The sequence below is a fragment of the Oenanthe melanoleuca genome, chromosome 18 (assembly GCF_029582105.1).
Source record: "Oenanthe melanoleuca isolate GR-GAL-2019-014 chromosome 18, OMel1.0, whole genome shotgun sequence".
Classification (NCBI taxonomy): domain Eukaryota; kingdom Metazoa; phylum Chordata; class Aves; order Passeriformes; family Muscicapidae; genus Oenanthe; species Oenanthe melanoleuca.
This window is the reverse complement of record NC_079351.1, coordinates 1177558-1205466: the sequence shown is the minus strand read 5'-3', so window position 1 is coordinate 1205466 and position 27909 is coordinate 1177558. Positions and strand designations below refer to the sequence as shown.

General features: G+C 62.7%; 1 protein-coding gene across 1 annotated transcript in view; it reads right to left on the bottom strand.

The window, feature by feature from the left end:
- SDK2 (sidekick cell adhesion molecule 2) overlaps positions 1 to 27797 on the bottom strand; it is a 46923-nt gene extending 19126 nt beyond the window's left edge. The window contains exons 1-4 of the mRNA XM_056506190.1: positions 27361 to 27797; positions 9580 to 9739; positions 1411 to 1517; positions 169 to 316 (exon numbers count right to left, since the gene is read on the bottom strand). Coding sequence (XP_056362165.1) covers positions 169 to 316; positions 1411 to 1517; positions 9580 to 9739; positions 27361 to 27439 — 494 coding nt within the window. The 5' untranslated portion in view covers positions 27440 to 27797. The remainder of the gene's footprint in view (positions 1 to 168; positions 317 to 1410; positions 1518 to 9579; positions 9740 to 27360) is intronic.
- Between the last annotated feature and the right edge of the window lie 112 nt (positions 27798 to 27909).

Genomic DNA, 27909 nt, shown 5'->3' with positions numbered 1-27909 from the left:
TCCGGTGACAAACAGAGCCGTTAGTCACCCCGTGCGTCCCTGGGTTTCAGCACGATGCGCTCGAGATGTCGGTCAAACATCCTTAGTGTGGGGACAACGGGAAATGGGGGATGCTGGGCGGTTCCAGGGGGTTCCAGGAGGTTTCAGGGGGATCCTGGGGGGGCTCACATGCGGCTGCTGGGGGAGATTTTCCGTCCGTCGCGGAACCAGGTGACCTGCGGCTGCGGGAAGCTGGCGATGCGCGGCGCGGGGATCACGGCCGCCTCCCCGTGCGACACGCTCTGCTGCGCCTCGCCGTCCTCGAAGCTGCCCATGTCTGCAGAGCAGGGCAGAGAGCCGTGCCAGGGGCTGGGGGTGCGCCCAGGGACCCACCACGGGGTTTGGGGGGTGGGTGACGCAGAGGGGCTGCTCCTGGTCCCCTCCTCGGCTGGGGGACTTGGCTGGCACAGCATTTTGGGTGGCACAGATGCCACCGGCTGCTCCTGGTGATCCATCATTCCAGCTGGAGCCCCTCAGCCTTGTGCTGGGTCAGGGACCCCTGTCTGAGTGTCCCCACCACAGCAGGAAGGGCTCAGGGGCTCCCCAGCCTCTCTCTGTTCCCTGTCCCATGTCCCGGTGCCAGGACATTCCCAGCGTGACCCCGACCCCAAGGGTGGCACAGCTGTCCCCATCCCACCCAGGATTCCCAGGCTGGAAGCACACAGCAGTTGTGGGAGACTGAGGGAAGCTGGGGGGGCACGGAGGAGGGGGGGTGGGACAGGGGATTTTTATTGACTCCCTTAATTGCTGTAATTAAAAACATGTAAAGAATCCTTTTTTAACGACTTTGCCATTATCATTAGTTGTTAGCACAGCTGCCTTATTAATTTCTCATTATCCTCCTGATTTGTCACCACTCCTCAGGAGATGTTTAAGGGGATGGGATTGGGGTGTCCTGGAGCCAAGGAGGGGACAGAGAGGGGCAGGTCCCTTCAGGGCACAGAGCCACCATCCCGGACCTCAGCACTGTCACCTCCTCCTAAAATCCCAGCACATCCCTGCCAGTGTCACCCCAGGGATGTTCCAATGTCTCTGCCAGTGTCACCCCAGGGACACTCCGGATGTCCCTGCCAGTGTCACCCCAGGGATGTTCCAATGTCCCTGCCAGTGTCACCCCAGGGACACTCCGGATGTCCCTGCCAGTGTCACCCCAGGGATGTTCCAATGTCCCTGCCAGTGTCACCCCAGGGACACTCCGGATGTCCCTGCCAGTGTCACCCCAGGGATGCTCCAATGTCTCTGCCAGTGTCACCCCAGGGACTCCCCAGGCCCTCAAGTGCTGGCCACGAGTGGCCCCAACACCAGAGCTGTCACACAATGCTGGGAGCTGCGTGTCCCCGCGCTGTCCCCACGAGCAGGACAGTCACTTACAGGCCACCTGCACCTCGGTCTGGCGCTGCAGCAGGGCTCCCATGCGGTTGCGGACGATGCAGCGGTAGAAGCCGGCGTGGGTGCGGTCCAGCGAGGTGATCATGTACCTGCGGGAGGGGCACCAGCAGTGAGGGGACATCCGTGCCACTGTCACAGCAGGGCCTGCACACCCTCAGTGCCACACAGGGACTCGCGGCCACCCACCCTGGAAGTGTTCCCACTGTGACCGTCACCTCCCGGGGCAGGAGCTGGGTGTGACTCACGGCCGGGACGAGCTGGGACCTGGGGCCCGCAGCCCTGAGCCCTGCCCCAGCCCCAGCAGTGACACTGCGGTCTGCTGGTGTCGCTCAGCCAGGACCTGAGAGCGGCCAAGTCCGATCAATCCCGGCTGAACCCCCTTATCACCCCCACGCCTGCTCTTATCAGCGCCAGCAGCCGCTGCGGAGATAAAGGAAATCACCACATCTCCACTCGAACAGGGTCCCCAAGCTGGACCCTGCCGCCACCAGACCCCCCCGGGCCGCCCCCAGCCCTGGAGCTCCCGTTTCATCCCCCCAAAACAGACGGGGGAGGCTCGGGGGGCCGGGCAGCGCTGCGAGATAAAGCAGAGAGGGAATAAATAAAGCAAGCTCAGCCCTCCTTGCCCAAAAATCTTATCTTGCGTTAAAACCCGCCGCGGGCTCTTTCGGCAGAGCTTTGTTTGTTCTTCTGAGAACTGAGCGTAAATTAAACTTTCATAAGACCTGAGGAGCACGTTCCCTGTGCCAGGAGCGCAGCGAGGCCCCTCCCCGCATGGTGAAGGGTGACAGGGGACACAGGGGTACCCTGCTGGCACCGCGGGGATGGGCAGAGCACGGCGGGACTGGCACCAAGGCCGCGGTGCCACCCGCCAGCCGCCCACCCACGCGGCGTGCCGGGGTCACCCGTCCCCGCGGGAAGAGCCAGGGTGCCCTTTGGGAACGAGTCCTTGAGTGTCACGGCTGATATTTAAAAAAGCTCCCCAGAGGCTTTAAATAAGATATTTCAATTCCACGGAGCTGTCAGGAGCGGCTGCAGACGCCAGGAATAATGGGCCCGCTCTCCTTGCGGTGTCCTCGTTAATAAATCACACCGTGACTCCCGAACACACGCACGGCCACGGACGGATGGGTGGACGGACGGCAGCAGCAGAGGGACACGTGTGTCCCCAGACAGATCCGTATCCCCAGACAGATCCGTGTCCCCAAAGAGATCCGTGTTCCCTCCAGACCCTCATTCCAGGACGGGGACAATGCAAAGCCACCAGCTCTGGCACAGCCCAAGGGACACAAAGCGGGTCACAGGAGCAGCTTCAGCGCCCAGCGCTGGCAGCAGCGTGTCCCCACAGCCAGGACACCTCCACGGGCACAGGGCGCCTTGTCCCCCAGCCCCGCAGATCCAATTAAGGGGACCTGGTCCCCACACACGGGAGCTGGAGGAGTTATTGAAGCAGCAGCACTTCCACACACACCTCAGCGGCTGAAAATAGCCCGGAGAAAGGAAATCAATTCCCGGCGCAGCCCAGCCCGCAGTCATCAACCAAACCAGCACAGACTTTGTTCTCTCCCGCTCGCCTTCACCGAGGCTTTTATCCAAGACCGCTCGGATTCAATTTCCTTCTCCCATCACGCCTGGCTAGAAGGGGACGGGAGTTGATTTCACCCCCAATGTCACCCTGCTGTCACCCCCTCACAGGGGATGTGCTGCAGGCAGGAGGGGTGGATGTCACCCCCCATTTCCCCCACCCCCAGTTCGTGCCGCAGCTTCATGGCCAGGAGTTCCAGGGCTGTTGCTCCATGCGGGGAGCAGCTCCTGGTGGCTCTGTCCATCCGCCCCCGCTCCAGCCGGGACCGGGGCGAAGCTGGCCGAGCTCCCGGCGCAGCCCTCGCTGCTGACTCCGCTGTTCCAGGGGTTTGTTTGGCTCCTCTGTGAAGATGGAGGTTGACAGGGCATCGTCCGTGGGGAAAAGCCCTTCCAGAGCGAGCGCTGACCCCAGTGCCCCGGCAGGAAGCGGCTGCGTCCCGCTCAGCCCCGGGGTCAGGAGGGGGCTCCGCGGGCAGGAGCCCCGCGCCGGGGGACCGGGGGGGTTGCAGCAGCAGCTGTGGCACCGGATCGGTCTGACAGATGGATGGCTGCATGCTGGGAATGCCAACCTGTCCGTCCGTCCGTCCATCCGTCCATCCATCCATCCATCCATCCATCCATCCATCCATCCATCCATCCATCCATCCCTCCCTCCCTGATCCCACAGCGTGCCCAGCTCCTCCCCGTGCCACCCTGGCACATTCCTGGCCACATCAACCCGACACAACCGTGCTCTCCATGCCCCAGCCCCGGCTGCTGCCGTGGCTCTGTTATTGTAGGGCTGCTGAGGAGCGTGGGGCTGACGCTGCCGAATTATTCTTAGATTGAGGGGGTGGAGAAGGGCCGGGAAAAGCAGCAGCCAAAGGATTTGATCCATCAAATTGAAAGCCGGGAGAACGCAGAAATCTCTGAGGTTCTTCCAATGCCGCCCAGTAACAGCAACAGCTGGATCGGATTTGGGATGGAAGCACACTGGCACAGTCCCCTTTGATTAATACCCTGTATAACGACTAATTAATTCTGGAGGGGACGTGTGTTTGAATAGTTACTGTGGGATAATGAAATGTCAAGTGAGCATTAAAACACACTTAGCAGAGGTTTAACGACTCGAAGCATCCGAGCCGTGTCCCGGCCCCTGCGCCGGGCCAGCGCTCGATGAGGCTCCGAGCACCCCCCTGGAGCTCCATCAGCCCCCCTTAACCGGGCTATTGGATCCCAATTAGCGATTGGAACGGGCTCTGGTTGCATCCACGTGGCTGCTGCCTCTCCTCCTGCCCGGAGTGTTTTCCCTCGGCCGTGGGAATTGGGCGGGCGCCGGCAGCCCCGTAAATCGCCGCCTCAATTGGCCCTGCCAGAACAATGAGCCGTTTAATAATTAATGCCCGTGTATTAATCAGCCTCCTTCCTGCCGAGCAGGGATGGAGGGAGCCTCCATCCGTGTTGTGGCATCCGGAGGGCTTTGGTGCATTGCTAACCACGAGCTTGGTCACCTCCCAGCTCCGGTGGCACCTCCTGCTCCGACAGTTCCCTGTGCTCTCCCTGAGCCCCTCTCAGATCCCAGCACGGAAATTCCCTCCCTGCCACCCCTGACACTGCTGTGCTTCACTGGCACCACCGCCCTGCGCCCACAGCTCCTCATGCCAACATTCAAGTGTCCCCAGAATTCCAAGCACGGCACAGAGACAGGCAGGAGTGTCCCCAGCACAAGAATTCCCAGGAAAAGCCAGCCCATGCTGCCCAGCACTCCTGGGGCTTTGCCACCTGCGGTGATGGCAGAGGTGACACAGGCCAGGCTGGAGCCACAAGAGCCAGGAAAACCCTGCTGGGCTCCCACCCAATGCTTCCAATGTTCTTCAGCTCCCATTAATTCCCCCGTTGCACGGTAATTAGCTCCCCAAGGCAGAGGGAGGGGCTTCACACCTGGGCTGGCAAAGAGCTGGCCCCACCCCGGGCAGGGATGGGCTCCAGTGAGAGCACATCCTGATATTCCAGCAGGAATCCAGGGGTGATCCATCCTGTTTGCCCCAGGTCTGGGATTTCCAGAGGCTCCTGGCTCCGTATTTTAAATGATTTGGGGACAAACCCGGGTATCAAACATTTGGGATCCTCACCAGCCCACAAAGGCACGTCAGGGTCGTGTGTGTGCAGCCAGCTGTGTCCCTGCACCCCCGGGGGGCACCCCAGAACAGCCCAGTGAGGAGCAGGGGGTTGAAACAGCCCCAAATCTCAGTGAGAACACACAGAAAGGCTCCTGGAAGGAGATGGAGATGGATCAGAGGCACCACGTGCTGGAAACCCCCCCGGGCTGGCATGGGGTGGCACGGGGAGGCTCAGCTGTGCCAGCCCTGCTTGGCTGGCAGGAGCTGGGGCAAAGCCAGCTGGAGTTGGAGATGGAATTAAACTTTTCCAAGCTCCAGCAAAGGAGATCTGGGCTCTTGAGAGCAGGCAGGGAATCCTCCAGTAGCTGCTGTGCTCCTGCAGCAGCTGTGCAGGCCGTGAGGAGAGGCACGAGGGCTGATTTAGGAGCTGGAAGATGCATCCCTACGGATGGGAGTCTGTCCAGAGGTAATCTATGTGGAAGGTAATTTCCAAAGGCAGCAGGACTCGATGCAGCCCTTAATAGGACAATCTCATGTGATAAATTACCAGACCCAACTAATCTGCATGTTAAATTTCTTGTATGAGAAATAAATATCCCCAATTCACCAGAGAAGCGCTTTCCTTCCGAGGATTTCATTAAAGACATCAAGCTGCCTGATTTGCATGTTATGATTCCTCATACGAGCAGCTCCAGAGAGCTCGTGGAGAGCCCAGCACTGGAGACATCCTGGGGGGAAAACAGAGCTGGACAGCAGGGCCAGGGCACCTGAGAGGGCTGCTGGCACCTCGTGGGGATCAGAGGGGTGTCACAGCAGGGATCCCATGGGAAAAACATGGGAAAACAGCCTCCTGCAGCCCATGGCAGCAGCAGGGAATGGGGGAGTGAGGGGAGGGGAAGGCAGGAGGTCCCTGATCCCATTCCACCCCTGACCCCATCCCACCCCTGATCCCATTCCACCCCTGATCCCATTCCACCCCTGATCCCATTCCATCCCTGATCCCATCCCATCCCTGACCCCATCCCACCCCTGACCCCATCCCACCCCTGACCCTATCCCATCCCTGATCCCATTCCACCCCAATCCCATCCCATCCCTGATCCCATTCCATCCTGATCCCATTCCACCCCTGATCCCTGATCCCATTCCACCCCTGACCCCATCCCACCCCTGATCCCATCCCACCCCCAGGGATGTTCCTGGGATCACAGGTCCGTGGGCACACACAGAGCCCTGAACTCCCCAGGGATGCTCCCAGGGGAGGATATCTCCACACACACACACAGAGCCAGGCTGCTGCTCAATCCCTCGGGGTTCCCTCATCCTGCTCGATCCCCTGGGATCCTCCTGAGGGAAGGCAGCTCTGCACACACATGGAACCAAGCTGGGATGCTCCCATCCCCAGAGATGCTCCAGGGGACGGGTCCATGATCACTCACTGAGCCAGACTGTCCCCAGGGATGGCTCGGGGGGGGATGACTCCCCAGTCACACAGCCCCAGGCTGGTCCCCAGCTCCTCTAGAGCCCCTCATCACCCTGGGATGCTCCTCAGGGAGGATGGCTCCAAATGCTCACAGAGCCAAGGGATCGTGCTCCCCAGGGATGCTCCCGAGGGATCAGAGGCACCGCCGTGAGCCTGCCCGGCTCGGGGCCAGGGCCAGCCCGAGCCCGGCGGCCACCGAGCGCCCAGAGCCGCTCCGGTGGCGGCGGAACCGCTGCGGGAAGGAAAAGGGCGGTCGCCATGGAAACGCTGCCAAACTGGGAGAGCGGCTCCTTCCCTGGAAACACGGCGGGAGCTCCGCCGAGCACCGAGCGGGGCTGGGGGACAGCGAGCCCCCGCCCACAGCCCCCCAGAACGGGGGGATGCACTGCGGCCGCTGCAGCGGTGGGAGGAGGGATGCCCTGCTCAGGGGAGCAGCGGTGAGGATGATGAGGGTGGAATGCTGAAAGACACAGGGCTGGAAACCATGAGGTGAAGCCACCAAACCTGGCTGGGAACCGTGATGCCACCAAGCCTCGCTGGGAATGATGAGGGGATGGCACCAAGGCCAGCAGTCCCTGGGCACAGCCCCCCGCAGCACACTGTCCTCTCCAAATCCTCCCTGGTGGGCACTGCCAGGCTCTGGGAACGTCCTCCAGTCCCCAGACCGAGCTGGGAGGGGCTGGTGCACCCCAAACCCTTCACCAGCCCCACATGGCCAGGAACACCCCTGAGCCTCCGTGGCCACCAGCACCAGTCCTCCCCTCTCCAAGGATTACTCTGTTTCTAAACTCGTTAACTTTTAATTACAACCTTCCCACTGCCTGAGCGGGCTGGCTCCGCGCCACCGACAGCTCTATTAAAATTCAATTTCTGCCCATCATAACTAATTTTGGTCCTTCGCCTTCTCACCAGCAGCCTCCAGTGCCAGGCAAGACAGCCAAAGCCTCGTCTCCACACTCGAAATCCCCACGGGGCAGAGCCAAGGGATGCTGGCAGTCGGGGGGAGCCCAGCGGGGATTTGCACCGCGGCTTCTCTGCTCCATTGGCTGCGCTGGGTTTGTTTGGGTTTGTCCCCACGTGTTTGTTTGGTTGGTTTCTCGCTTCTTTCCTTTAATCCTTTCTGCCTGGATGCTGGAGCTGGGGGCTGAGGGCTCTGGGGGAGGGGAGTCAGTGCGGAGCAGGGATGCAGGGATGCAGGGATGCAGGGATGCAGGGATGCAGGGATGCAGGGATGCAGGGATGCAGGGATGCAGGGATGTGGAGCATCCCAGAGCATAGACATCACTGCTGGACCCTTTCCTACAGAAGGGTCAACTGAGGATGGATCAAACCCAGAGGAAACTCAGGACAAGGAGACAGAATCAGGCACCCCAACCCTCTCCCAGGGCAGAGCAGGGCCCGGGATGAAGGTCCTGACTCCTTTCTCCTGCCTGGCAAAGAGCTGCACTCCTGGCAGGAGTGAGCTGTGGGAATTGTGGGGCTCAACAGGTCTGTGAATTCCACACCACCACAAGGGACAAGGGTGTCCCTCAGGGCCCCCCAGGACATTGCAGAGCTGCAGCCACCACGGCTCAGGAGGGGACAGTCCCCAGGGTCCCCAGGGATCCCAGCAGGCACACGATGTCACCCAGCCACTCTCCCCGCGCTCCCGGCATCCCGGAGCAGCCCCGCGTTGCTACAGCAACACGAAGCCTTTGGATTCGATGCCTGGGAAGGGGGAACGGCTTGTCTCGACCTGAATTATTGATTAAAACAGAGAGGATGACACACACACACTCGGAGGAGACAGGAGAGGTGCCCGCCTTGATTTAAAGGCTGTCTCCAAGGGGCTGGAGCCGCGCCGTGCCAGGAGCAGCTGGCACACGGGGCTGGGGCTGGGCACTCACACCAGCCCTTCCCGGTCTGGCTGTTCCCAGGGAGCCGCGGGGGGCTGATCCGCAGCCCGGTGCTGAGGTGTTAATCCGCTTGTGCAAACACCTCCTCCCCGGTGTTGACCTGCTTAAACTCCCCGTTTGCTCTGCAAACAGAGCCGGCAGCTCCCGGGCTGCCAAGAGCTGCTGCCTCCCAGGATGGCAGCCCTGGCACTGGCACCTGCCAGGGACCTGCATGACGGGCAGGATTTGCCTTGGAAAACTCGGAATCCACGAGTCACTGAGGCTGGAAACACCTCCAAGGTCATCAAGGCCAATCCCTGCCGTGTCCCCTGATAACCTCGGGGACGGTGTGTCAGGTGATGTGGCCAGAAATGTGAATTCTGTCCCCACCTGTTGGAGCCAGGTGGGGCAGTGCCCCTGATCTCCTGGCACACATTATCTGCTCATGGGCATCTTTAACCCAGCTGGGCAATCATCTTTATCTTCCCACAGCCCATCCTCCCTCCAGGAGATATCTCCTGTTCATGGCCAGTGAGTCCCAGGGCATGGCTGATAAAATTCCATCATCCCATGGGAGATGCTCCAGCCAGGGGAGGAGCCAAGCCTTTCCTACCCAGATAAAAACTGAGATTTGGGACACCAAGGCACCTTCTTCCCACTGGATTCCAGAGGAAAGCCAGACCTTTGCACATCATCCCTGGAGCTTCAGAGGAAACTGCCCCTTCTCCAGGAGCACTGCTCCAGCTGAACCACATCTGCCCCTGCAGGAGGATGCAGCCACCATTGAATGGGACTGTGCCAACACCCTGACTGACTGACGGGTGTCAGCTTGGATTCTGACTCTGGCAGGGCTGGGATTGTTCTGTGTAATACTGCATTGCTATTTGAATTTTCCTAGTAAAGAACTGTTATTCCTATTCCCACATATTTGCCTGAGAGCCCCTTAATTTTAAAATGATAATAATTTGGAGGGAGGGGTTTACATTCTCCATTTCAAAGAGAAGCTTCTACCTTTATTGGCAGATACCTGTCATTCCAACCAGGACAGATGGGGACTCCAAACCTCCCTGGGCAGCCCCTGCTGATGGCTGACTGCCCTTTCCACACTCACCTGTACTCCAGGGAGAACTTGGTGAGCTCCTGGCTGTTGTGCAGCCACTTGAACTCGAGGGGCCAGCTGCCCTCGGCCATGCAGGTCAGCACCAGCCTGTTCCCCTCCAGGTGCACCTGGCTCCGCACCGGCTCCGTCTTGAAGTACGGGGAGACATCGTCTGTGGAGAGAGAGAGGAGAGGGATGAGGGCCCCACATCCTGCCAGCCCCGTGGGCCACTCAGCACTGTTGTCTCTGCTCTTGGCAGGCATGGAAAAAAATTATCTTTAATGTCCCTTCCAACCCAAAGCATCCCACTGGCATCGCCGTCCCCCCGCAGCACCTCCTGTGCCCCAGCCAGGCCACCCAGCCCCCTCCCCGTCCCTGTCCCTCCCTGAGCCCTTCCAGCAGCCCATCCACAGGGGATCAGCCCACTGCAGGTTTATCTAAGCTGCTTCTTTGCTTTATTCCCGGCTCCCTTTGTAGCATCTCCGAGCTTTTAACTCGGGGGGTGAAGGGGCGGAGGGGCTGCGAGCGGAGCGAGGCAGAACCACTTACTCCTCTCCTGTCTTATTTGCTAAGTAAAACTATAAATCGAACCACACAGCTCCATTTTCTGCTTAACAAATGGAAGCCCTTTTACTTCAAAGGCACATTCATATTCCCCAGCAGCTTTCAAGTGCACGTTCAATCACAGCTCTGGGTTTTTTCTTTGGGGTAGGGCTTTGCTTTCTTGTCTGCTCGAGCTGAATTCCTGCCGTGGATCCCCGCGCTGTGAGCGGCACTGAGGCAGTGCCCACCACCCTGGGGGTGTGACAGGGGCTTGTGGGAGCTCTGAGACACCCCCAGAGCCGCACTGGGGGTCCCTCTCCTCGGTCCTGGCTCCTGCACACCCACATGGAAATGCCCAGTGGATTGACACCACCCTGCCTGGCAAAGGGGAGGGCACGGTGGTGCTGGGTGCCAGGCGAGTCATTAAGAAGGGAGGGAGCAGCTTGTGGCTCGTTAATTTAATTTTCCTCTCCGACCTTCAGGTGGCTGTAAAGGGGCAGCTCTCCCCCATCCTGGTGTCCCTGCCTCCGATCCGGGATGGATCTGGGCATTGGGGCATCAGGGCACGGCAGCCCAGCATGTCCCGGGTGGCACAGGGGCAGAGTGGTGCCCACTGGCAGCCTGTGGGGCTTGGCACAGCCCAAGCCACGCTGCTCCCTGGCCTGGGGAGCCCTCGGGGTGCCCCAGGAGTGGGGACGCAGGAGCCACAGGGCTCACGGGAACACCCCAGAGCAGGGTCTGTGTCACCTGTGCATGGCAGCGGCCACACGTGTCCCCACCACGGCAGAGCTTGACCTGCAAGGCCGGGGCTTCGCCCACGCCACCCTGGGGACTCTGGGATTAGGGCAGTGCCCAGATGGGGACGTGGCAGCTCTGGATCCACACACCAACCGAGCCACTCACCAGAGCGGGGTCCAGCGGGCACGATGGAGCTGCAGGGGATCCAAGCACGGCACAGCCCTGGGGCTGTTCCCCAGGGAATGCTGTTCCCCAGGGAATGCTGATCCCCAGGGAATGCTGATCCCTCAGCACCACCAGGCTGCGCTGATGGGGCCCAATGGCACAGTGGGACTCAGACCTGGCATGCCCGGCACCTGGGAGGTGTCCTGGAGGCGCTTGGGAGGTGTTTGGGAAGAGTTTGGGAAGCGTTTGGGAAGCAGGGTGCTGCCGGCGCACCTTCCCCTGGGCCCGCCCGCCGTTTGCATCCATCCTAATTTGATTTTAAGCAGCTAAGGCTCATCACGCTTTGAAGCGCCCGAGCCATCTGTTCTGCATTAAGGGGTGAAAAACGGCGCAGAGGAGGAGAGGCGGCTCCCAATTCCGCGCGGATCGTTCCGTGGGATCGGATCCACCCGCCAAGGTCACGGCAGCCGCCCCCAGAAAGGCACACCCACCCCAGACACGGCAGGGGACAGCGGGGAGGGGGTTCTGGGGACCCCCGTGAGGGGTGAAGGTGGCACTGAGCTCGAGTGGAATCCTCCTCATCCTCCCGGGAGCCCCGTGCCCCTCCAAGGAGCCCAACCCAGGGCAGGGGTGGCTGGAGGAGAGGAGGGATCAGGGAGGGGAACGTGGCTCTGAGATGTCCAGAGAGGCCTCCAGGGACAAGCCCCGGCGTTCTGGGGTTCCCGGGGGTGCCCACACCAGCTCTTGGAGGTGAGGAGAGTGGGGACCCCCAATGCTGAGCAGCGCTGTCCCCCTCGTCCCCAGCCACTCTTACAGCCCTCCAGCCTCAGTTTCCCTCTGCTCTCTGCACTCTCCCAGCACCGCTGACAGCCCCTGGCACCACCAAATCCGTGCCCGTGGAGCTGTCACCGTGTCACCACAGAGCCAGCACCGATGGGAGCTGCCACTGTCCCGGCCCTGGGCCCGGGGGGGGTCCCGGTGGGTGACAGCCACGTCCCCCCCACCAAACAAAGGGTCATTACTGCTCATTCTGCCTCTCCCCCATCTGTTGTGACTGTTTACACTCCACTTGCTAATTAGAGGCTAATTAGTTGGTGCAGAAATTCATCACTTTCCGAACACAGGCGGCAGCGAGGGGCGGCTCTGGAACATCTGCACATCTGCCGGTGGCACGGGACACTGCGGGGCTCCTGTGCCACCCCCCGCCACCCCATCCCACGCCAGCAGTGTCCCCTCCACACTGACAGGTGCCACCAGGCCCCTGTGTCCCCATCCTGCCCTCAGTGCTGACCCCAGAGCTGGTGATGGATGGGATTCCAAGGGCTGGGGACAGGGACAGGGACAGTCCCGCTCTCCCCCTCCCCTGCCGGTGACAATCGGTGACAATCAGGCCCTGGCACAGCACTAATCCTGCCTAATGGGATGACAATCTTGGCCCCTGCACTTTAGTTACATCAGGGCATTAGAGCCCGAGTGGGCGCGGATGTAGGGCAGGGCTCCCCAAAGAGCCGTAATGGATCCTAATTCCCGGCCCTAATGGGAACTAAGCTCCCCTCTCCCCAGCCTCAAATCCCTCTTGATGGGAAGGGACGGGGAGTTTTAAGCCTGGAGGAATCCCGGAATGGCTGCCAAGGGCTCGGCTCTGCCTGGCAGCTGCTGGCCGGGGGGTGCTGGGGACGGAGGGTGCAGCCCCCTCCTTTTCCTTTCCCCCTCTGAGGCAAGATGGGGATGGGGATGGGGGCAGCAGATCCAAGCCCACAGGTGCCACCCCCGGAGCTCCAGGGGCTCGTGGGACCCCCGGGTCCCCTCCTGCCAGGGGGACAACACAGTCCCCATCCGTGCTTGTGTCCCGCAGTGCCACCCCCAGTGCCCCTTGTGGGCAGCAGTGACATCCATCCCCTGCCCTGCTCACCCATGGAGGGTGACCAGCCCATTCCTGCCAGGATTCAGCAGGATGCACCAGGAATCCCAACGGATCCGACACCCACCGGGACCTGGGGCATGTCCTGAGCCCAGCCCAGCTTCACCTGCAGGCTCCAGGTACCCAACAGGGACCAGCACCTGCCTCAGGGAAAACAACTCCGTCCTCTTCCTCCTTCCCAGCGCTGGGAAGTGTCCCCTGCGCTGCCCACACCGCACCTGGACCGCAGAGAGGGGACAGAGCCACGTCCCTGCTGCCCCCACAGCCTCCCAGGGCTCCCCCCATCCTTCCCGGGGCATCACCACCCGAAAGGGAGGACGGCAGCCTGGGAAGGAGGATCCAACCCTCCAGGAGTGGTGGCACGGCCACCTGGCAGCTCCCACCCCGGCCCCCCTCCCCAGCACGGGGAGATGGAGCTAAATCTCCTCGGCATCAGACTCTCGCTGGCACCGCAGCACGAAGAGATTAAAAAACAATAAAGAGAAAGCGAAACCCTCCGCTATAATTACCAGCCTTTAGCCGCCAGCGGAGGCAGGAGGGAGGGAGGCAAGGAAAAAGGGGGGAAAAGAAACAGAGGAGAAGAAGAAATCCACTAAAATTTTAATAGGAACCACTGCATTTAATTTAACGACACATTTTTTCAATTACCAGAATAATTGTTTTATTCATAAAACGAGTTTCAATAAGAGGGTAATTTTCCTTTGTTTTTATTATTCATTTGTGGAACATATTCGCCACACGGTTCCCCGGTGCCGCCGCAGCCTCGCCACATCTGGGGGAGCTGGGGAGGGGGGAAACGTCACCCACAGCCCCCAAAAACAGCACCCGTGCGGGACCAGAATGTCCCCAAGCACCCTGGGTCACAGCTGGGGGCAAGCAGGGGTGGCCCAGGGGATCCATCACCATGGGACAAAGTGGCCCTGGGGACAAATGAGCAGCCACCCCTCGGCTAAGCCTCATTCCTGCTCTGAGGGATGCCAGGTGAGGTCGGGAAGCATCGATTTATCAGTGGATGCTGCTCAAGCCACCAGGTGGCTTCCATGTCCCCAGCGTGCCCAAGGGCACGGAGCCACTGCCACGCCCCCGGTGCTACCGTGTCCCCTCCCGTGTCCCCTCCCGTGTCCCCTCCCGGGGTCCCCGGGGGCGGGGGGCAGGTGCAGGGGGATTAGTGGCTCTCTCAGCCGCTGTCAGAGCCATTAGTATTCCTGAGCCACCGCTCCATCCCCTTAATAAAAAGCAAACACGGAATTGAAATGCCGAGCGCTGCCGGCACCTGGGGAGCTGCAGAGAGCGACGGTGCTGCCAGGGGGGGACCAGGGGGACGAGGCTCCGGCTGGGGGTGCCAGTGATGAAGCCAGGAACGAGCCAGTGTGGTTCGGGAACCTTGGCTGAGCCCTGCTCGCCCTCCTCCCAACACCCGGGCAGGTGCAGAGCAGCCTCAGCCACACCTGCAGCCTCCGAGGGGATCCCATGGGGTGCAGCGGGGCAGGACGGCTCCATCCTCATCGTCCCATCATCAGCACGGCCAAAATCACCGAATTCCAGAGTGGGTTGGGTTGGGGAGGTCCTCAGAGTCCATCCAGTGCCACCCCTGTGGGCAGGGACACCTTCCACTATCCCAGGCTGGTCCCAGCCCTGCCCAGCCTGGCCTGGGACACTCCCAGGGATCCAGGGGCAGCCACAGCTGCTCTGGACACCTGTGCCAGGGCTGCCCACCTCACAATAAATCATTTCTTCCATGAGATCCATCCCAGTATTGGCCCTCAGGCGTGATCCCAGCAGAGCTGGCCCTGGAGCAGCCACAGGGACACCCCGCTGTCCCCCGCTGTCCCCTGCTGTCCCCTGCTGTCCCCCGCTGTCCCCTGCTGTCCCCCAGGCCGGGCTGGTGCCACGGGCCAGCCCCGCTCGCCACACGGAGCAGTGCCACAGCCCCACCCACCTCATGCCCAGGGACCGGCCCGGCCGCCCCGCACACCCCCAACCACGCCGTGCCTTTTGATGTGGCTTTTTTTGCCCTTTTTACTAAGAAAAAGACTTATAATTGCAGATGTGACCATTAATCCTCCCAACTTACTTTGTTCCCTTCCTTCCCTGCTTTCCCCTCCCTCCCTTCTCCCCCCACTGAGACCAAGAGCTTTAAAACTCTCCTTCTGGCTATTAATTAAAAGCAACCTCTCCACTGCCGTGAGTGTACTTGCCATAAATTAATAGCAGCCTTCTTAATCAAATCTTATCTCCTCTCCAAGCGCCCGGCGCACGGGGCCGGGTTGGTATCCCAGCCCGCCCGGCCGTGAAATGCAATTCCCAATGCTCCAGTGGCCTCGGCAGCTCCGCTCCATCCCCTCCTCCGCTGCCCCTGCGAGCCCGGAGTCGCCACCTGGGCCAGCAGGGAGGGGAGGGCGCGGCCACCCGGAGCGCAGGTGGCTCCCGAGGGACGCGCTCCATTTCGCAGCCATTTACCGCGTTTATCCGCAGCCCCCGCGGGCCGCACTCGCCTTCCTGAATTATTTAGGGAGGGTTCGGTGCCCCGAGGCACCGAGAGCCGTGGTGGGAAGCGCTCCTGATGGAGGTGGGGGTGTGGGAAGGCAGCGGGGCAGATTTTGGGGGGTCAGTTCCTGCACGGGGGAGCTCACGGTGCTCCAGTTTGTGCAGAATATCGGAGATCACCATCCCTCCGGTCCCCATCCTCATCCCACCAGGTTTTCCTTCTCCCCACCCCACAGAATTCCCAGACAGCAGGTACAGAGTGGGACATGGACATGGTGTCCTGCATCTTCTGGGGCTGCTAATCCCAGCCCTCTCCTCTGCCGTGCGGAAAACAGGGCTGGACATGATTTTCCTTCTTGGCCCTGCCCTCCTGGTGGGCTGGGACGGGCACGGGGGGCCCTCCCACAGCACCATGGCCCAGGAGATACGGGGGGCTGCAGTGGGAGCCCCCAAAAATGAGCTAAGGGGGATTTCAGCCGAGGCACGGCCGCCTGCACAGCTCCCCTCCCCCGGCTCCAATCCCACCGGGATAAAACCACCCTGTGGAGCAGGGAATCGCTGCCCGGGAGCATCTCACAGCGGCCACATCCCTCCAGCAGCAGAGCCCAGAGCCGTGCCAGGTGCTGCCCGTGGCGAGGGAAGAGCTGGGAGGCTCCAAGGGCTGGTGCCCTCCAGCCGTGTGCCACCGGCACATCCAGCCCTGCCGGGCTGCTCACAGCTCTGGGAGCTGCTGCCCTGCCCTGGGGAGGGGGCACAGGTGGCACAGGGGGCTGCTGGCCATGGGCTCAGGCACAGCTCCTGCCCAGCTGGAGACGGGCAGCTCATCTCTATCCAACCCTGTGCAGCTGCTTTAGCAACTCCCTGACACGGGAAAAACGCTTTTTGGGTGATGGGGAGCTCTGGGGAGTGGGGACACCTCCCATAAAGGGTGCAGGGACGGGTGTCCGTGCCCCCCTGGCACAGCCCAGAGCTCTGGCACTGCTGGCTGCTCCCTGTGCCGCCCTCGGGGGGATTTGGGGTTCCCTACAAGCTGTAAGCCGATTGCAGAGGTGTGGTAACTGGATTAAGGGGAGGCTGAGGGAGATGCCAACCTGAGAGCTGCTCAGCAGAGCGCGGCTCCTGCCCGTGTGACGCCGCAGGATCTGCAGAGCCGGAGCTTAAACTGATTTCCTTCCCTTAAGCCTTTGGAAAGGTGAAGCTGCAGGAGGGGCGTGGGCTCTGCCCCCTCCTCACCCCACAGAAACCCTGCAGGGCCCCGCGTGGGCTGGCAGAGGGGTCGTGTCCCCACAGTGACCCCACAGCCACCCCTGTCCTCACACAGATGACACCCCACAGCCACCCGTGTGTGTGGCACTGTCACCCCACAGCCACCCCTGTGTGTGACATTGTCACACCCCAGAGCCACCCGTGTGTGACACTGTCACACCCCACAGCCACCCGTGTGTGTGGCACTGTCACCCCACAGCCACCCGTGTGTGTGGCACTGTCACACCCCACAGCCACCCCTGCGTGTGGCACTGTCACACCCCAGAGCCACCCGTGTGTGACACTGTCACACCCCACAGCCACCCCTGCGTGTGACATTGTCACACCCCACAGCCACCCCTGTGTGTGACATTGTCATCCCCACAGCCACCCCTGCCTGTGGCACTGAGACCTCCAGGTGACCCCAGAGCGCCTCAGGGAGCAGCACAGTGACCCCAAACCCGGCAGGGCTCCCCCAGCAGCCCCCTGGCAATAATCCCTGCTGGCAGCAGGCAGCGCTCGGGGCTCTGGGTGACATCCCTGTGGCTAATCCAAGCTGACCACTGCAGGGCACGGCCAGCCAGCCCACGGCTCAGCACCCCGTCCCTGGCAGCACCCCCAGATCCCCCACACAGCCCCACCCACAGCAAAGGTGACACCAGTGGGGACCAGGGCATCCCTGCACAGGGATGCAGGAGCAGCCCCTGAGTGCTGCCCCCCGAGTGCTGCCCCCTCCTCCTGCTGTCCCCAGCACGGCCCTGGTGTCACCTGCAGGCTGCACAGCACTTTTGCTGGTGTCACACCTCATCCATCTCTGCTGGAGATCTGTCCTGCTGCTTCCTGGTCCCAGGGTGGGGGTAGAAGCCCTGGGAGGGGGGTGGTGATTCCTGAAAAGCCCAGGCAGAAACCAGGAGCCCCAAGCCCAGCCAAGGTGGCCCTGGCACAGAACGTGGCCAGGTCTGTCCTGGCTGGCACTGCCAGCACCAGCCCCCTGCTGGAAATGCCCACCCTGACCAGGGCAGCCCCCAGGACAAACAGAGGGATGGATGGATGGATGGATGGATGGATGGATGGATGGATGGATGGATGGATGGATGGATGTCCTCCTCCCTCCCTGCATCCCGCCAGGCCAGGCCGGTGGGACACCCCGACCACGCTGCCATCTCTCCCCTTCCTCCTCCCACATCTGTCTCCAGGCCCATACTTATTTATTTATTTGTTAATTAACTGCTGTTTCCATAACAAACGCTCCAGCTTCTCCCAGCCTCCAACAGCCCTGGGGCTGGATTGTTAACTAGGATTTTAATTTGTTAATTAAAAGCAGGATGGCTCCATAACAAGCTCCTCTTCCACAGCCGGGGCTCTTGGCGGGCTCAGCGGGCCATGGGCAGCCTCACCACACCCGGGTGAACCCTCCAGGGATGGGGGACGTGGGGAGGGGGGAGCCTGGCTCCCTCAAGGTGAGGGGCGTTGGAAAAAGGCTCAGCATCTCCATTCTTTCAGCTGAAGTGCTGGGGATGAAGCCACCTTCCCCTGCAGCCTCATCCTGGCAATCCCTTCCCCAATATCCCAGCGGCTCCCAGCCCATGTCCCCGGCCATCAGCTGTCCCAAACCCGGTGACAAACCCTCCAGTGCCCGCTGCAGCAGAGCCAGGGCTGTGCCAGCATTGTCCCCTCATGGTCCACAGCCCAGGACAGGCCTCGGTCCCCATCCCTGTGGCTCTGGGGACACACCCCGCTGACAACGTGGGTAAGGTAAGGCTTGAAATGCTCCCAGAGCCAGCAGCCAAACACCAGCCCTGGCCGGGAAACAGGGATTTATTCAGCCCCAGGGCTGGGAACAGAGCGGGGTTGTGTGCCTGCCCATCCCTGCCGCTGGAAAAACCAACATTTCCCTGCCGGGAAACCCCAAACAGTCACACACACACACGGGCGCGTTGTGCGTGCCCAGCCCCGAGCCCGGGGGGCGACAAGAAGAGCTTTGTGCTCCGAGCAGCCCCACGGACACAGCCCAGCGCCCCATCCCAATCCTGGCCCCAGGGCACGGAGCTCCAAACCCAAACTGCCAGGAGCTGTAGGGGACCTGGAGCAAAGGGATGATCCTGGGGGGACAAGGGACAGGAGCCCCCCCAGCCCAGGGGACACCCTCAGAGGACACCCCCAGGGCTGCCCTGCAGGGTGGCACGGACAGACATCGTCCTGCCCAGCCTGACACAGCCCTGGGGATGTTTAACGAGCTCCAAGCTTTGGACAAAACTCCTTCCCCAGCAAACTCCTTCCGACGGCAGAAATCCTCCGAAGGCCGCGATTACGCAGCTCCGCCGTATCTGGGTCACTGCTGTGAGTCACGGACACCCGGAGAGTGACTCAACGCTATTAGAGGGGCCGGATCCTGCGGCTGATTCTCCCGGGAGAGGCTCCAAAACACTGAGGAAGGGAAGGAGCGATGGGCATCACCTCCGGACCCCGCAGCAGCAGGACACTCCCCGGGCAGGAGAGGGGTCAAAGTGCATCCCCCGTCCCGAACTCCAGCCCTTCCCAGCCGAGCCCGGAGTTTCCCGCACGGATTTGGCAGGAACAGGCTCCACACGCAGCTGCCAAGCGAGGTGGAGGTCCCAAGATCCCGGACCCTGTCCCCTGTCACCCACCTTGAGTGACACTCAAGCCTGGAGCAGAGCAGCTCAGGGCTGGGTTTGGGCCCACGGAACGCGCTGAGTGCATCCTCGAGGAATTCCTGGAAGGACACCACTGTGGAAACTCCTGGGGTCACAGCGGCCATAAAGGGCTGGGAAAGCAAAGCCACCACGGGCCCGCCCTTCGGGAGCCACGACAGCACCTGAAATGTCCCCGAGATGTCCCCCCTGCCCGGGGCACCCGTGTCCCACCTCCCCCGGCCCCGCAGGATGCTCAGCAGACGGACAGACAAACACACACCAGCCGCTTCCCAGGCTCGCCCCGAGAATCCCAACCAGGCGGCGTTTCCCAACCGAGAAAACGGCGGGGGAAGAAAAACAAGAAGAGAGAAACCACAAGAAAAACCCCGCTCAGCCCTTCCCAGGGCACTGACGCAATCGAGTCGCCAGCCCCGCGGGATGGAAAACGCTCTGCCAGCTCCCACCCTGCCCGTGCCAGGCGGGATGAAGGCGCTGGCGGCCGGAGTCCCCTCCCCGCGGCACGGCCCCGAGCCAGCGGGCACCGGGCACTCGCCCATCGACTGGGGTGTTGCCCAGACATCCTTTTTCCTAAGTATTAATTAGTCATTGCATTGCTCACTTGAAACAGAAATAGCTGTAGCATGACAGCGAGCATGAGTTTTCCTTGGAAAAGCTTTTTTTTTTTCCAAAGCTTTTTCTCCCCAGACAGCCCCGCTCGCGGGTGGGGGAGGAACGGGCAGCCTGGCATTCCCCCCTAGACAGCCCTGAATTTCCAGGGCAGCGCAGCAAACTCTGGTCATCGCATTTATTCACACACTTGTGGCTCTCCCAGCCAGAGGGGCTTTTCCAGCCAACGCTGCGCCAGCGATTCCAGCCTGACGTGCAGCTTATGGGGAGAAGCCAAGCGAGCGAGACTCCCCCAGCGCCCCGGGGGAAGGGCTCCGGCAGCTCCGTGCCCTTGTTTCCCCCGCCCTGCACAGCCCCTGTGCCCGCCCTGGCAGCGGGGAGAACGCGGACAAGGAGGCGATGAAGGCACCCATCCTCTCCCTCCCCGCCGGGGCCGGGTGCCGAGCGCTTCCAGGTGCTCAGCAGGCGAGGAGGGGCTCTCCCAACGGCGGCAGAGCTCGGAATGAAACATCCCACCCTAATGAGTTGATTTTATTAGTTTATGAATGCATTGAGAACTCATTATCAACATAAACATCAGCTCACTCCAGCGAGCACGGCACCGCACGCCCCGGCAGCGCCGCAGCTGGGGCCGCTCCCGCCCCGGGACACCCCGCGGGTCCCCCCCGCGCCCCGGCACCGGCCGGGGGGGCCAGGGCAGAGGTGCCCACCCTGCCAAGCCCCTTCGTGCCACGAGGGTCGCTTGTCCCTTTCACTGCGGGCACTCGGTGGCATGGGCCAGCTCCGAGCATCTCTCACCTCAACAGCTCACCTGGGAGCTGCTCGGTGCTGGAAGCGGCTCCCGCGCCATCCCGGGGCCTCCGGCACCCCCGGGAGTCTGCGCAGCACCCGGTGGGAGGGTGGCAGGTCCCCTCGGGGACAGGGGACAGCGCCGAGCCGCTGTGGGCAGGGCTGTGGCACAGCGGGCGCATTGTCCGGCTCGGCAGGACGCGCTCCCTTTGGAAGCAGCAGCTAATCCCATTTCATCCCCCGTCACGGCCATCAGCTGTTTTTCAGGCATGCAGGAGGCGGGGTGCTGAAACCAGAGCTATTGTGTCCGCCGGCCCCAGCCCCCTCCATCCATCCATCCATCCATCCATCCATCCATCCATCCATCCATCCATCCATCCATCCCGGCCCCACGCTGGCCGCATCCTGCTCCATCCCCAATCAGTCCGTCATGGACTGCCAGGAGCTGGGGATGCTCTGTCACCTCCCTCCGAGCTCGGAGCCTGACCCCTGATAAACCCAGGCAAGGAGGAGGAGGAGGAGGAGGGGAAGCACCGAGCATCCCACGCTGCAGAGACCCATGGGAGCGCTCGATTGCTCCCTGCAGGGGGACACGGGCTCCTGGAAGGAACAGAAATATCCCCATAAAGCCCCAGCACTGCCCAGCCCCAGATTCCAGTCAATGAGCTGGGATGTGCTGGGGGTAGGGGACAGAGGGACAGGTCCCGGCCATCCCGGGAAGAGCTCTGTACCTGCAGCCAGGAACAGGCTGTGCGTGCCCTGGGGAAATGCTCTCTGGATCCAGCAATTCCCAGTTAAAGGGGGCAAACCCAGCATTTCCCTTCATCACGCTGAAGGAGACCCATAACGGGGAGTCCACACTCAGCCACCCTCGACAACCAGAATTGCCCCACATGAACATGTCCCCATTCCACACAAGGCACAAGGGACACCCACGGGCAGCAGGACACCCCAGACACCCCAGACATCCCTCCAGCTTTGTACACCCCAGTGTTCCAGAGAAACCCCTCAAGGGTCCAGCGATCCCACAGACAAATCCCGATCCCGCTCCCCGCCCTGGCAGGACCTCGGTGCCGCCGTGCCCGGAGCCGGGAGGGCTCAAGGTTACAGCCGAGGACTCGCAGGTTGTGGGCTCACCCAGCAGTGCAGAAAGCAATTAGCTACCCGGGCTAAAATTAGCTCAGCGGCTTCTTCTGCTAATGGTCAAACCCATCCAGGCTTCCCCCCACCCGGGGCTTCTGCACGGGCAGGGAGAGAAGGATGGGAGCCCAAGGAGCCGCTCCCGTGAGCCTGGGTCCCCTTCCCGCCGTCCCCAGTGCCACCAGGCAGCAGGACACCACCATTGTCCCCCTCCCGCTGTCCCCAGTGCCACCAGGCAGCAGGACACCACCATTGTCCCCTTCCCGCTGTCCCCAGTGCCACCAGGCAGCAGGACACCACCATTGTCCCCTTCCTGCTGTCCCCAGTGCCACCAGACATCAGGACACCACCACTGTCCCCTTCCTGCTGTCCCCGGTGCCACCAGGCAGCAGGACACCACCACTGTCCCCTTCCCACCGTCCCCACCACCCTGCCCCGTGCCTCAGTTTCCCCACACTGCCCAGGCTGCAGGGAAGCCCCTGATGTGTTCAAGGAGCTGCCACATGTCAGGGTGGGTGGTGGGGACAAGGACGGCTGGCAGGGAGGGAGAGAGCCAGCACAGGGGACGCCAGCATTCCTGGAATGGCCCCCGTGCCATCCCTGGGCCAGCCGGGATGCCCAGCTGCTGGCACGCGGCAGCAGCTGATCCCGGGGCCCTCGGAGAGTCCTGGGATGGTTTGGGTTGGAAGGGGCTTAAAGCTCAGCTCGCCCCACCCCTGCCAAGGGCAGCGACACTTTCCACAGACCAGGTTCCTCCAAGCCCTGTCCAACCCGCCCGTGGTGGTGACACTGACCCACCTGGGAAGGTGACACCCCAGACATCCAGTCAGTGTCCCCAGGGATGGCCCTGCTCGAGCCGGGAGACCCCACGCCCCAAAACTCCATTCCTGGGGGCCCCATCAGAGCAGAGAGACAAAGGGGGCCGGGGACCAGCTGCAGCCCGGGAATGTCCCCTGCCCTCGGCCCCCGTTCCCAGGGATCAGGTTTCCCAGTTCCCAGGCAACCCGAGCCCGGCATGGCTTTTCCAGGCAGGCATTCCTGCACCCCCGGGGCTGGGGGCGAGGGGAGGGTGGGGCGGGGGCCACCAAGGGGGCACAGGCAGGTGCTGAGAGTCAGGCTGGGGAGAGGGGCTGGAAGGTGAGGCAGCACTGGGAGAGGGGCGCAGGGCGTAAAGCTGGGAGCAGGGGTGGGAAATGCACCCCCAAGAGCCGAGCCCAAACCCACAGAGGGTGCTGAGGGCACTGCCCATGCCAGTGGCAGCTCCAGCATGAGCGGGGTGAGAGGGATGCCGAGGGGGTGAGAGGGATTTAAAGGGGGTGAGAGGGATGCCAAGGGGGTGAGAGGGATTCCAAGGGGGGTGAGAGGGATTTAAAGGGGGTGAGAGGGATGCCAAGGGGGTGAGAGGGATGCCAAGGGGGTGAGAGGGATGCCGAGGGGGTGAGAGGGATTTAAAGGGGGTGAGAGGGATGCCAAGGGGGTGAGAGGGATTCCAAGGGGGTGAGAGGGATGCCAAGGGGGTGAGAGGGATGCCAAGGGGGTGAGAGGGATGCCGAGGGGGTGAGAGGGATTTAAAGGGGGTGAGAGGGATGCCAAGGGGGTGAGAGGGATTCCAAGGGGGGTGAGAGGGATGCCGAGGGGGTGAGACGGATGCCAAGCAAGGCCAGCACAGGGAGCTGCTGCCAGCACATTCCTGCCTGCTGGCCAGGCAGAGTGATAGGAACACATCCTGAGGCTGGATCCACCTCCATGGATGGGGGGAACCCCCACTCAGAGCAGCAGCCATGAGGATGAGGGTGGTCCCTGGCATCACCACCACGTCTGAGTGATCCTGGCCCCGTGTCCCTTCCAGCAGCTCCGTGCCACGCTCCACTGCACCGGCAGAGAACTCCCAGGACACCCCAGTGCCCAGTGCCCAGCACCCTGAGCCACCCCAGCTCCCCTGGCTGCAGGATCCCAGTCCAAGGCCCAGTGCCACGGGCCACCCGTGGGGCCACCAGCCCTGGCAGGTCCACGGGCACGGCGGGGGCTCAGCTCGCCCTTCGTTAGCACAATCACATCACCACTGACAGCAGCAGATTTCTCCCCGGCCGTTTCTCACCCAGCCACTCGTTAATGAGCTTGGGGCAGTAATGAGGGCTCAGAGGGGAGGGCACCCACCCACCCAGCCAGCACCCAGCGGGTTCTGCCCCACGGGGCCATTTTACCCCGGGCACTGCCCGTGCTGCTGCTGCACCCAACACACCCCAAACCAGTTTGTGCAGGGCCTACAGTAACGTGCGTGTGGCTGGAGCTCACCCCCAGGCAGGCAGCAGCCACAGGCACGGGCTGGGGACAAGGACACGGCTCGTGGAGTGGCACAGGCAGGGTCACCCCTCGTCACGGCACCCGCCAGCCTCCCTCCTCCCTCCTCCCCGTTTAATTATCCGCGTTTTCCCAGGTTCTCAAGCAGCCAAGCATCCGCCTGCTCCCTCCTTCCCGCTCTCCCGGAGCTCCTGCCGGGCGGAAATGCCACCGCAGCCCCGTCCCCGTCACTGAGGGACGAGCAGCACTTGACGTTGTCACTCACCCGGATGGCACCGGGGCAGGAGCTGCTCAGCCACCGCAGCTCTCCCTGCCCAGCAGTGCTGGCAGCCGGAGGTGGGTCCGAGCTCCCATTCCTCTCCTCCTGCCTGTTCTCCTCCTCAGCTGGCACCCCAAACCTTTGGGGACCAGCGCAGTGACAGCACGGTGTCACAGCCTGCCTGGGACCGGACCGTAGCCCCCTCCCTTACGGTTATCAGGTCATCAAAATTTCATCATCGCTGTGCCCAGGCACTAATGGCTTCCCAAGCAGCATCAAATTTTAATCTTCCCTTCCTCTCCCCTAAAAGCCACTCACTCTCCTTCCTGAGCCCGAGCCTTGCACGAGGCCACCAGCGAATGTGGCAGCGCTGGCAGGGACAGCAGAGCCGGGGCCATCCCCTCCTGCTCTGACGGAGCAGAGGAACCAGCAGCTCCCATCACCAAAGTCCTGGCGTGAGCCCGGCACCATCGCACCCCCAGGAAGGGCAGGGGCTCGTCCTTGCCCCCCTCCCACGCAGCCCCACAGGGCAGTGTGAGCAGACGTGCCCAGGCCCCACGCACGGGGATGGAACACTCTGAACTCCCCTGCTGCCATCTCTAATAAGCCTCTTTGGTGGAAGCTGCCCACGGCAGGCCCTGCCCCAAATCCCGTCTGGAACCTTAAGCTGCCCAAATCCCTCCTGGGACTGGCTGTGGCCTCCTCAATCCCATTAGAGGTGCTGTGCCAACACGGGGGGTCCCGAGCTGTGCCCCCAGCACTGGATGTGGGGAAACCGAATCTCTGGGTGTCAGGAAATCCACAAAGAGTGAGCGGGAGGGGACCCCCAGACTCCCCCCAGCTCTTGGGGAGCCCTTTATTGCCTTGGGGCCTTTGGTGGTGGGGTGCCCCCAGCCCTGGCAGGGCCCCCAGGTCGCACTGCGACAGCTCCCACCCGGGCAGCGCTGCCGGCTGAGCCTTCCCCCAGCTCCGCATTGGGCTCCGGGTAATTAGCGCCAAGCCCCTAATCAATAAGTTATTTTTTGCCACGGGTAATTAATAATTACACAGCGCAGACGGGCTGTAATTAAACTTCCATCCTCTCTCTCCAGGGCAGCAAGAGGCGTTTTTCTCACCAACCACAGGTATGAAAGGGCCTCACCCCGTGGCCGGGCAGCCCCTGCGCCCCGGCCGGGGAGGTCTCACGCCGTCGCCTCCTCCTTCCCTTTCCTTCCCGATTGATCCCGTTTTCCTTCGGCTGCCAGAATCAATAGCCCTGGCACAAAGCGCTGCTGCCCCTCCACTGCCAGCCCTGCCTGCCCCGCCGCAGTGGGGACAAACCGCAGCCTGGAGCCCCGTGCGGGGCTGTTCCCAGCTCCACCATCCCGCTCCCCGTCCATCCCGGCGGGATGCAGCGCAGGGCGCCGGCACCCCACGGGCACGGCAGCCGGGAGGTGACCCTGCTGGCGCGTCCCCAGCGCCACCCGCGGCACGTGCCGGGCTTTGGGAATGATCCCTCCAGCACGTCCGGCTCGCCCGTGGCCGCTGCCACGCCGGGGCCGGGCACCGAGCAATGTCACAGCGCCCGCCAGGACGTGACACTCGCCGCAGAGAGCTGCAAAGCTCGGCTCCTGCGCCGGGAGAGCGGAGAGAAGCCCCTTCCCCACCCCTCCGGAGCGCTGGGGCACCGGCAGCCCCACATCGCCCACCCCACAGCGAGAGCCCCACGGATCAATGGAAGGAGATTGGGAGCGCGTCCCGCAGGCAGGGAACAAACGGATCACAGGGGACCCGCCAGCCGGAGACGCCAGCCAGGAGAAGAGAAACTCGGCAAGGGAGTGAATCAATCAAAGAGACCTTCAGAGCTCCCCACACAGGGCCTGCCCGGATAATATACTGCCGCTTTAGATGTTATGTTCTGAACTTAATTACTGAGAAATTATAGCGGTGCTGGGGGAGGCTCAGGGGGAGCGGGAGCACGGGAGCGCGCAGGGACTTCTGGCTCCGCTTGCTGCCACAAACAAGGGCAAGAAATGTCGTGGGTGAGGACCCCCGGCGCTGCGCTCAGCTGTGCCCCCCCATTTCCAGTCTGGATCTGCTCAGTCCAAGCGCAGGGACAGAAGCAGCCACGCTGCAGCCCTGCCAGCCGGGAGCCTCCTCTCTGGGCCCGCAGGGACTGTCACAGCCAGGAAAGGAACCACAGGGCCCCTCTGAATCCCAGCTGCACCCCAAAGGGCCACGAACTGTTTTTATATCCCTGTGGGGTAGCGGGGCAGCTAAAAGCATCCTGCGCTGTGCCAGAGCCCAGAGGACGAGGAGCAGAGAGGGGCTCACGCTGCCCAGCAGCCCCGCAGCCCCCAAGGGTCGTTGGGGTGCAGTGGGAGCCCCAGGCACCAGAGGGGCTCGGGGGTGCAGACCCCCCCAGCAGTTCGTGCCAGCGGCTGGAAGTCGGTGGGACCAATATCAGGGTATGAACTGCTCCCCCAGACTCGCACCCCGGGTTTTGTGGTACAACGGGGGGACCCGTGGAGGGAGGGGGGAATGGGTGACACTTACCCGTGGGGGCTGCTCACCCTCCCGAAGGTGGCTCAGCACAGACTCTACCTCATGCACAGAGCAACACGTTCCCCCCATCCCCAGCCTGAGGGCAGTTTTGGGGAAGGGGGAGGCAGAGCAGAGCCGTGCTGCTCGTCCCCCTGAACCACCACGGGCACCGCGCTGCACCCAGCCCCGGCGGGCCCTGAGTCCTGGCTCCGGGGAGGTTTTGCGAGTATCACGGACGCTGCTTTTCCCTCGGTAGGAGCTCCGGAGCCGCCTCGCTCCCACCCCCGGCTGGCACACCGATCTCCCAGCGCGGGGTAGCAATCGGCTCGGTTGAGGGGTGCAGCGCGGGGACCCCCCCATCTCTCCTGGTCCATCTCCCGCCGCCCCCAGCATCCCCTTACCTTGGGCGCCGGCTCCCGGGGGGCCGGGCAGGGCGAGCACGGCGAAGCAGAGCAGCCCCCAGCTGCGGAGCCGGGCCATGGCTCTGCCGAGACAAGCTGGGGGTGTTGCGGGGGGACAACTTCCCCGACTTTATAATCCGGGCGGCTCCGGCGCAGGGATCCCCGCAGCAGCGCTGCTCGGGGGGAGGCGAAGGCGCCGGGGTGAAGGGCTCCTCGTGGGGCTGGGGGCGGTCCGCAGGCAGCTCCCCACCATCGGCAGCTTCCCCAGGGACGTGCGGAGCCGGGACCACCAAATCCGGAGCGGAGCCGGCGGCCGAGCCCCTCCCCGAGCGCTGCGCCCCGCGTCAGGGAAGGGGACGGGAAGCGCCGGGCGCCGCGCCCCCGGCCCCTCCTGCCCGCCCGGGCTCCATGGGGGCCGAGCGAAAAGTTTGGGGGCGGGGGGCGGCCCCTCCCCAGCGCTCAGCTCTTGCCTAGGGACATCCTCTCCTAGGCGGCTCCGGGAGACAGCGAGAGGGCTCGTCCCCAGCGGGGAGCGAGGGAAAGTGCGGC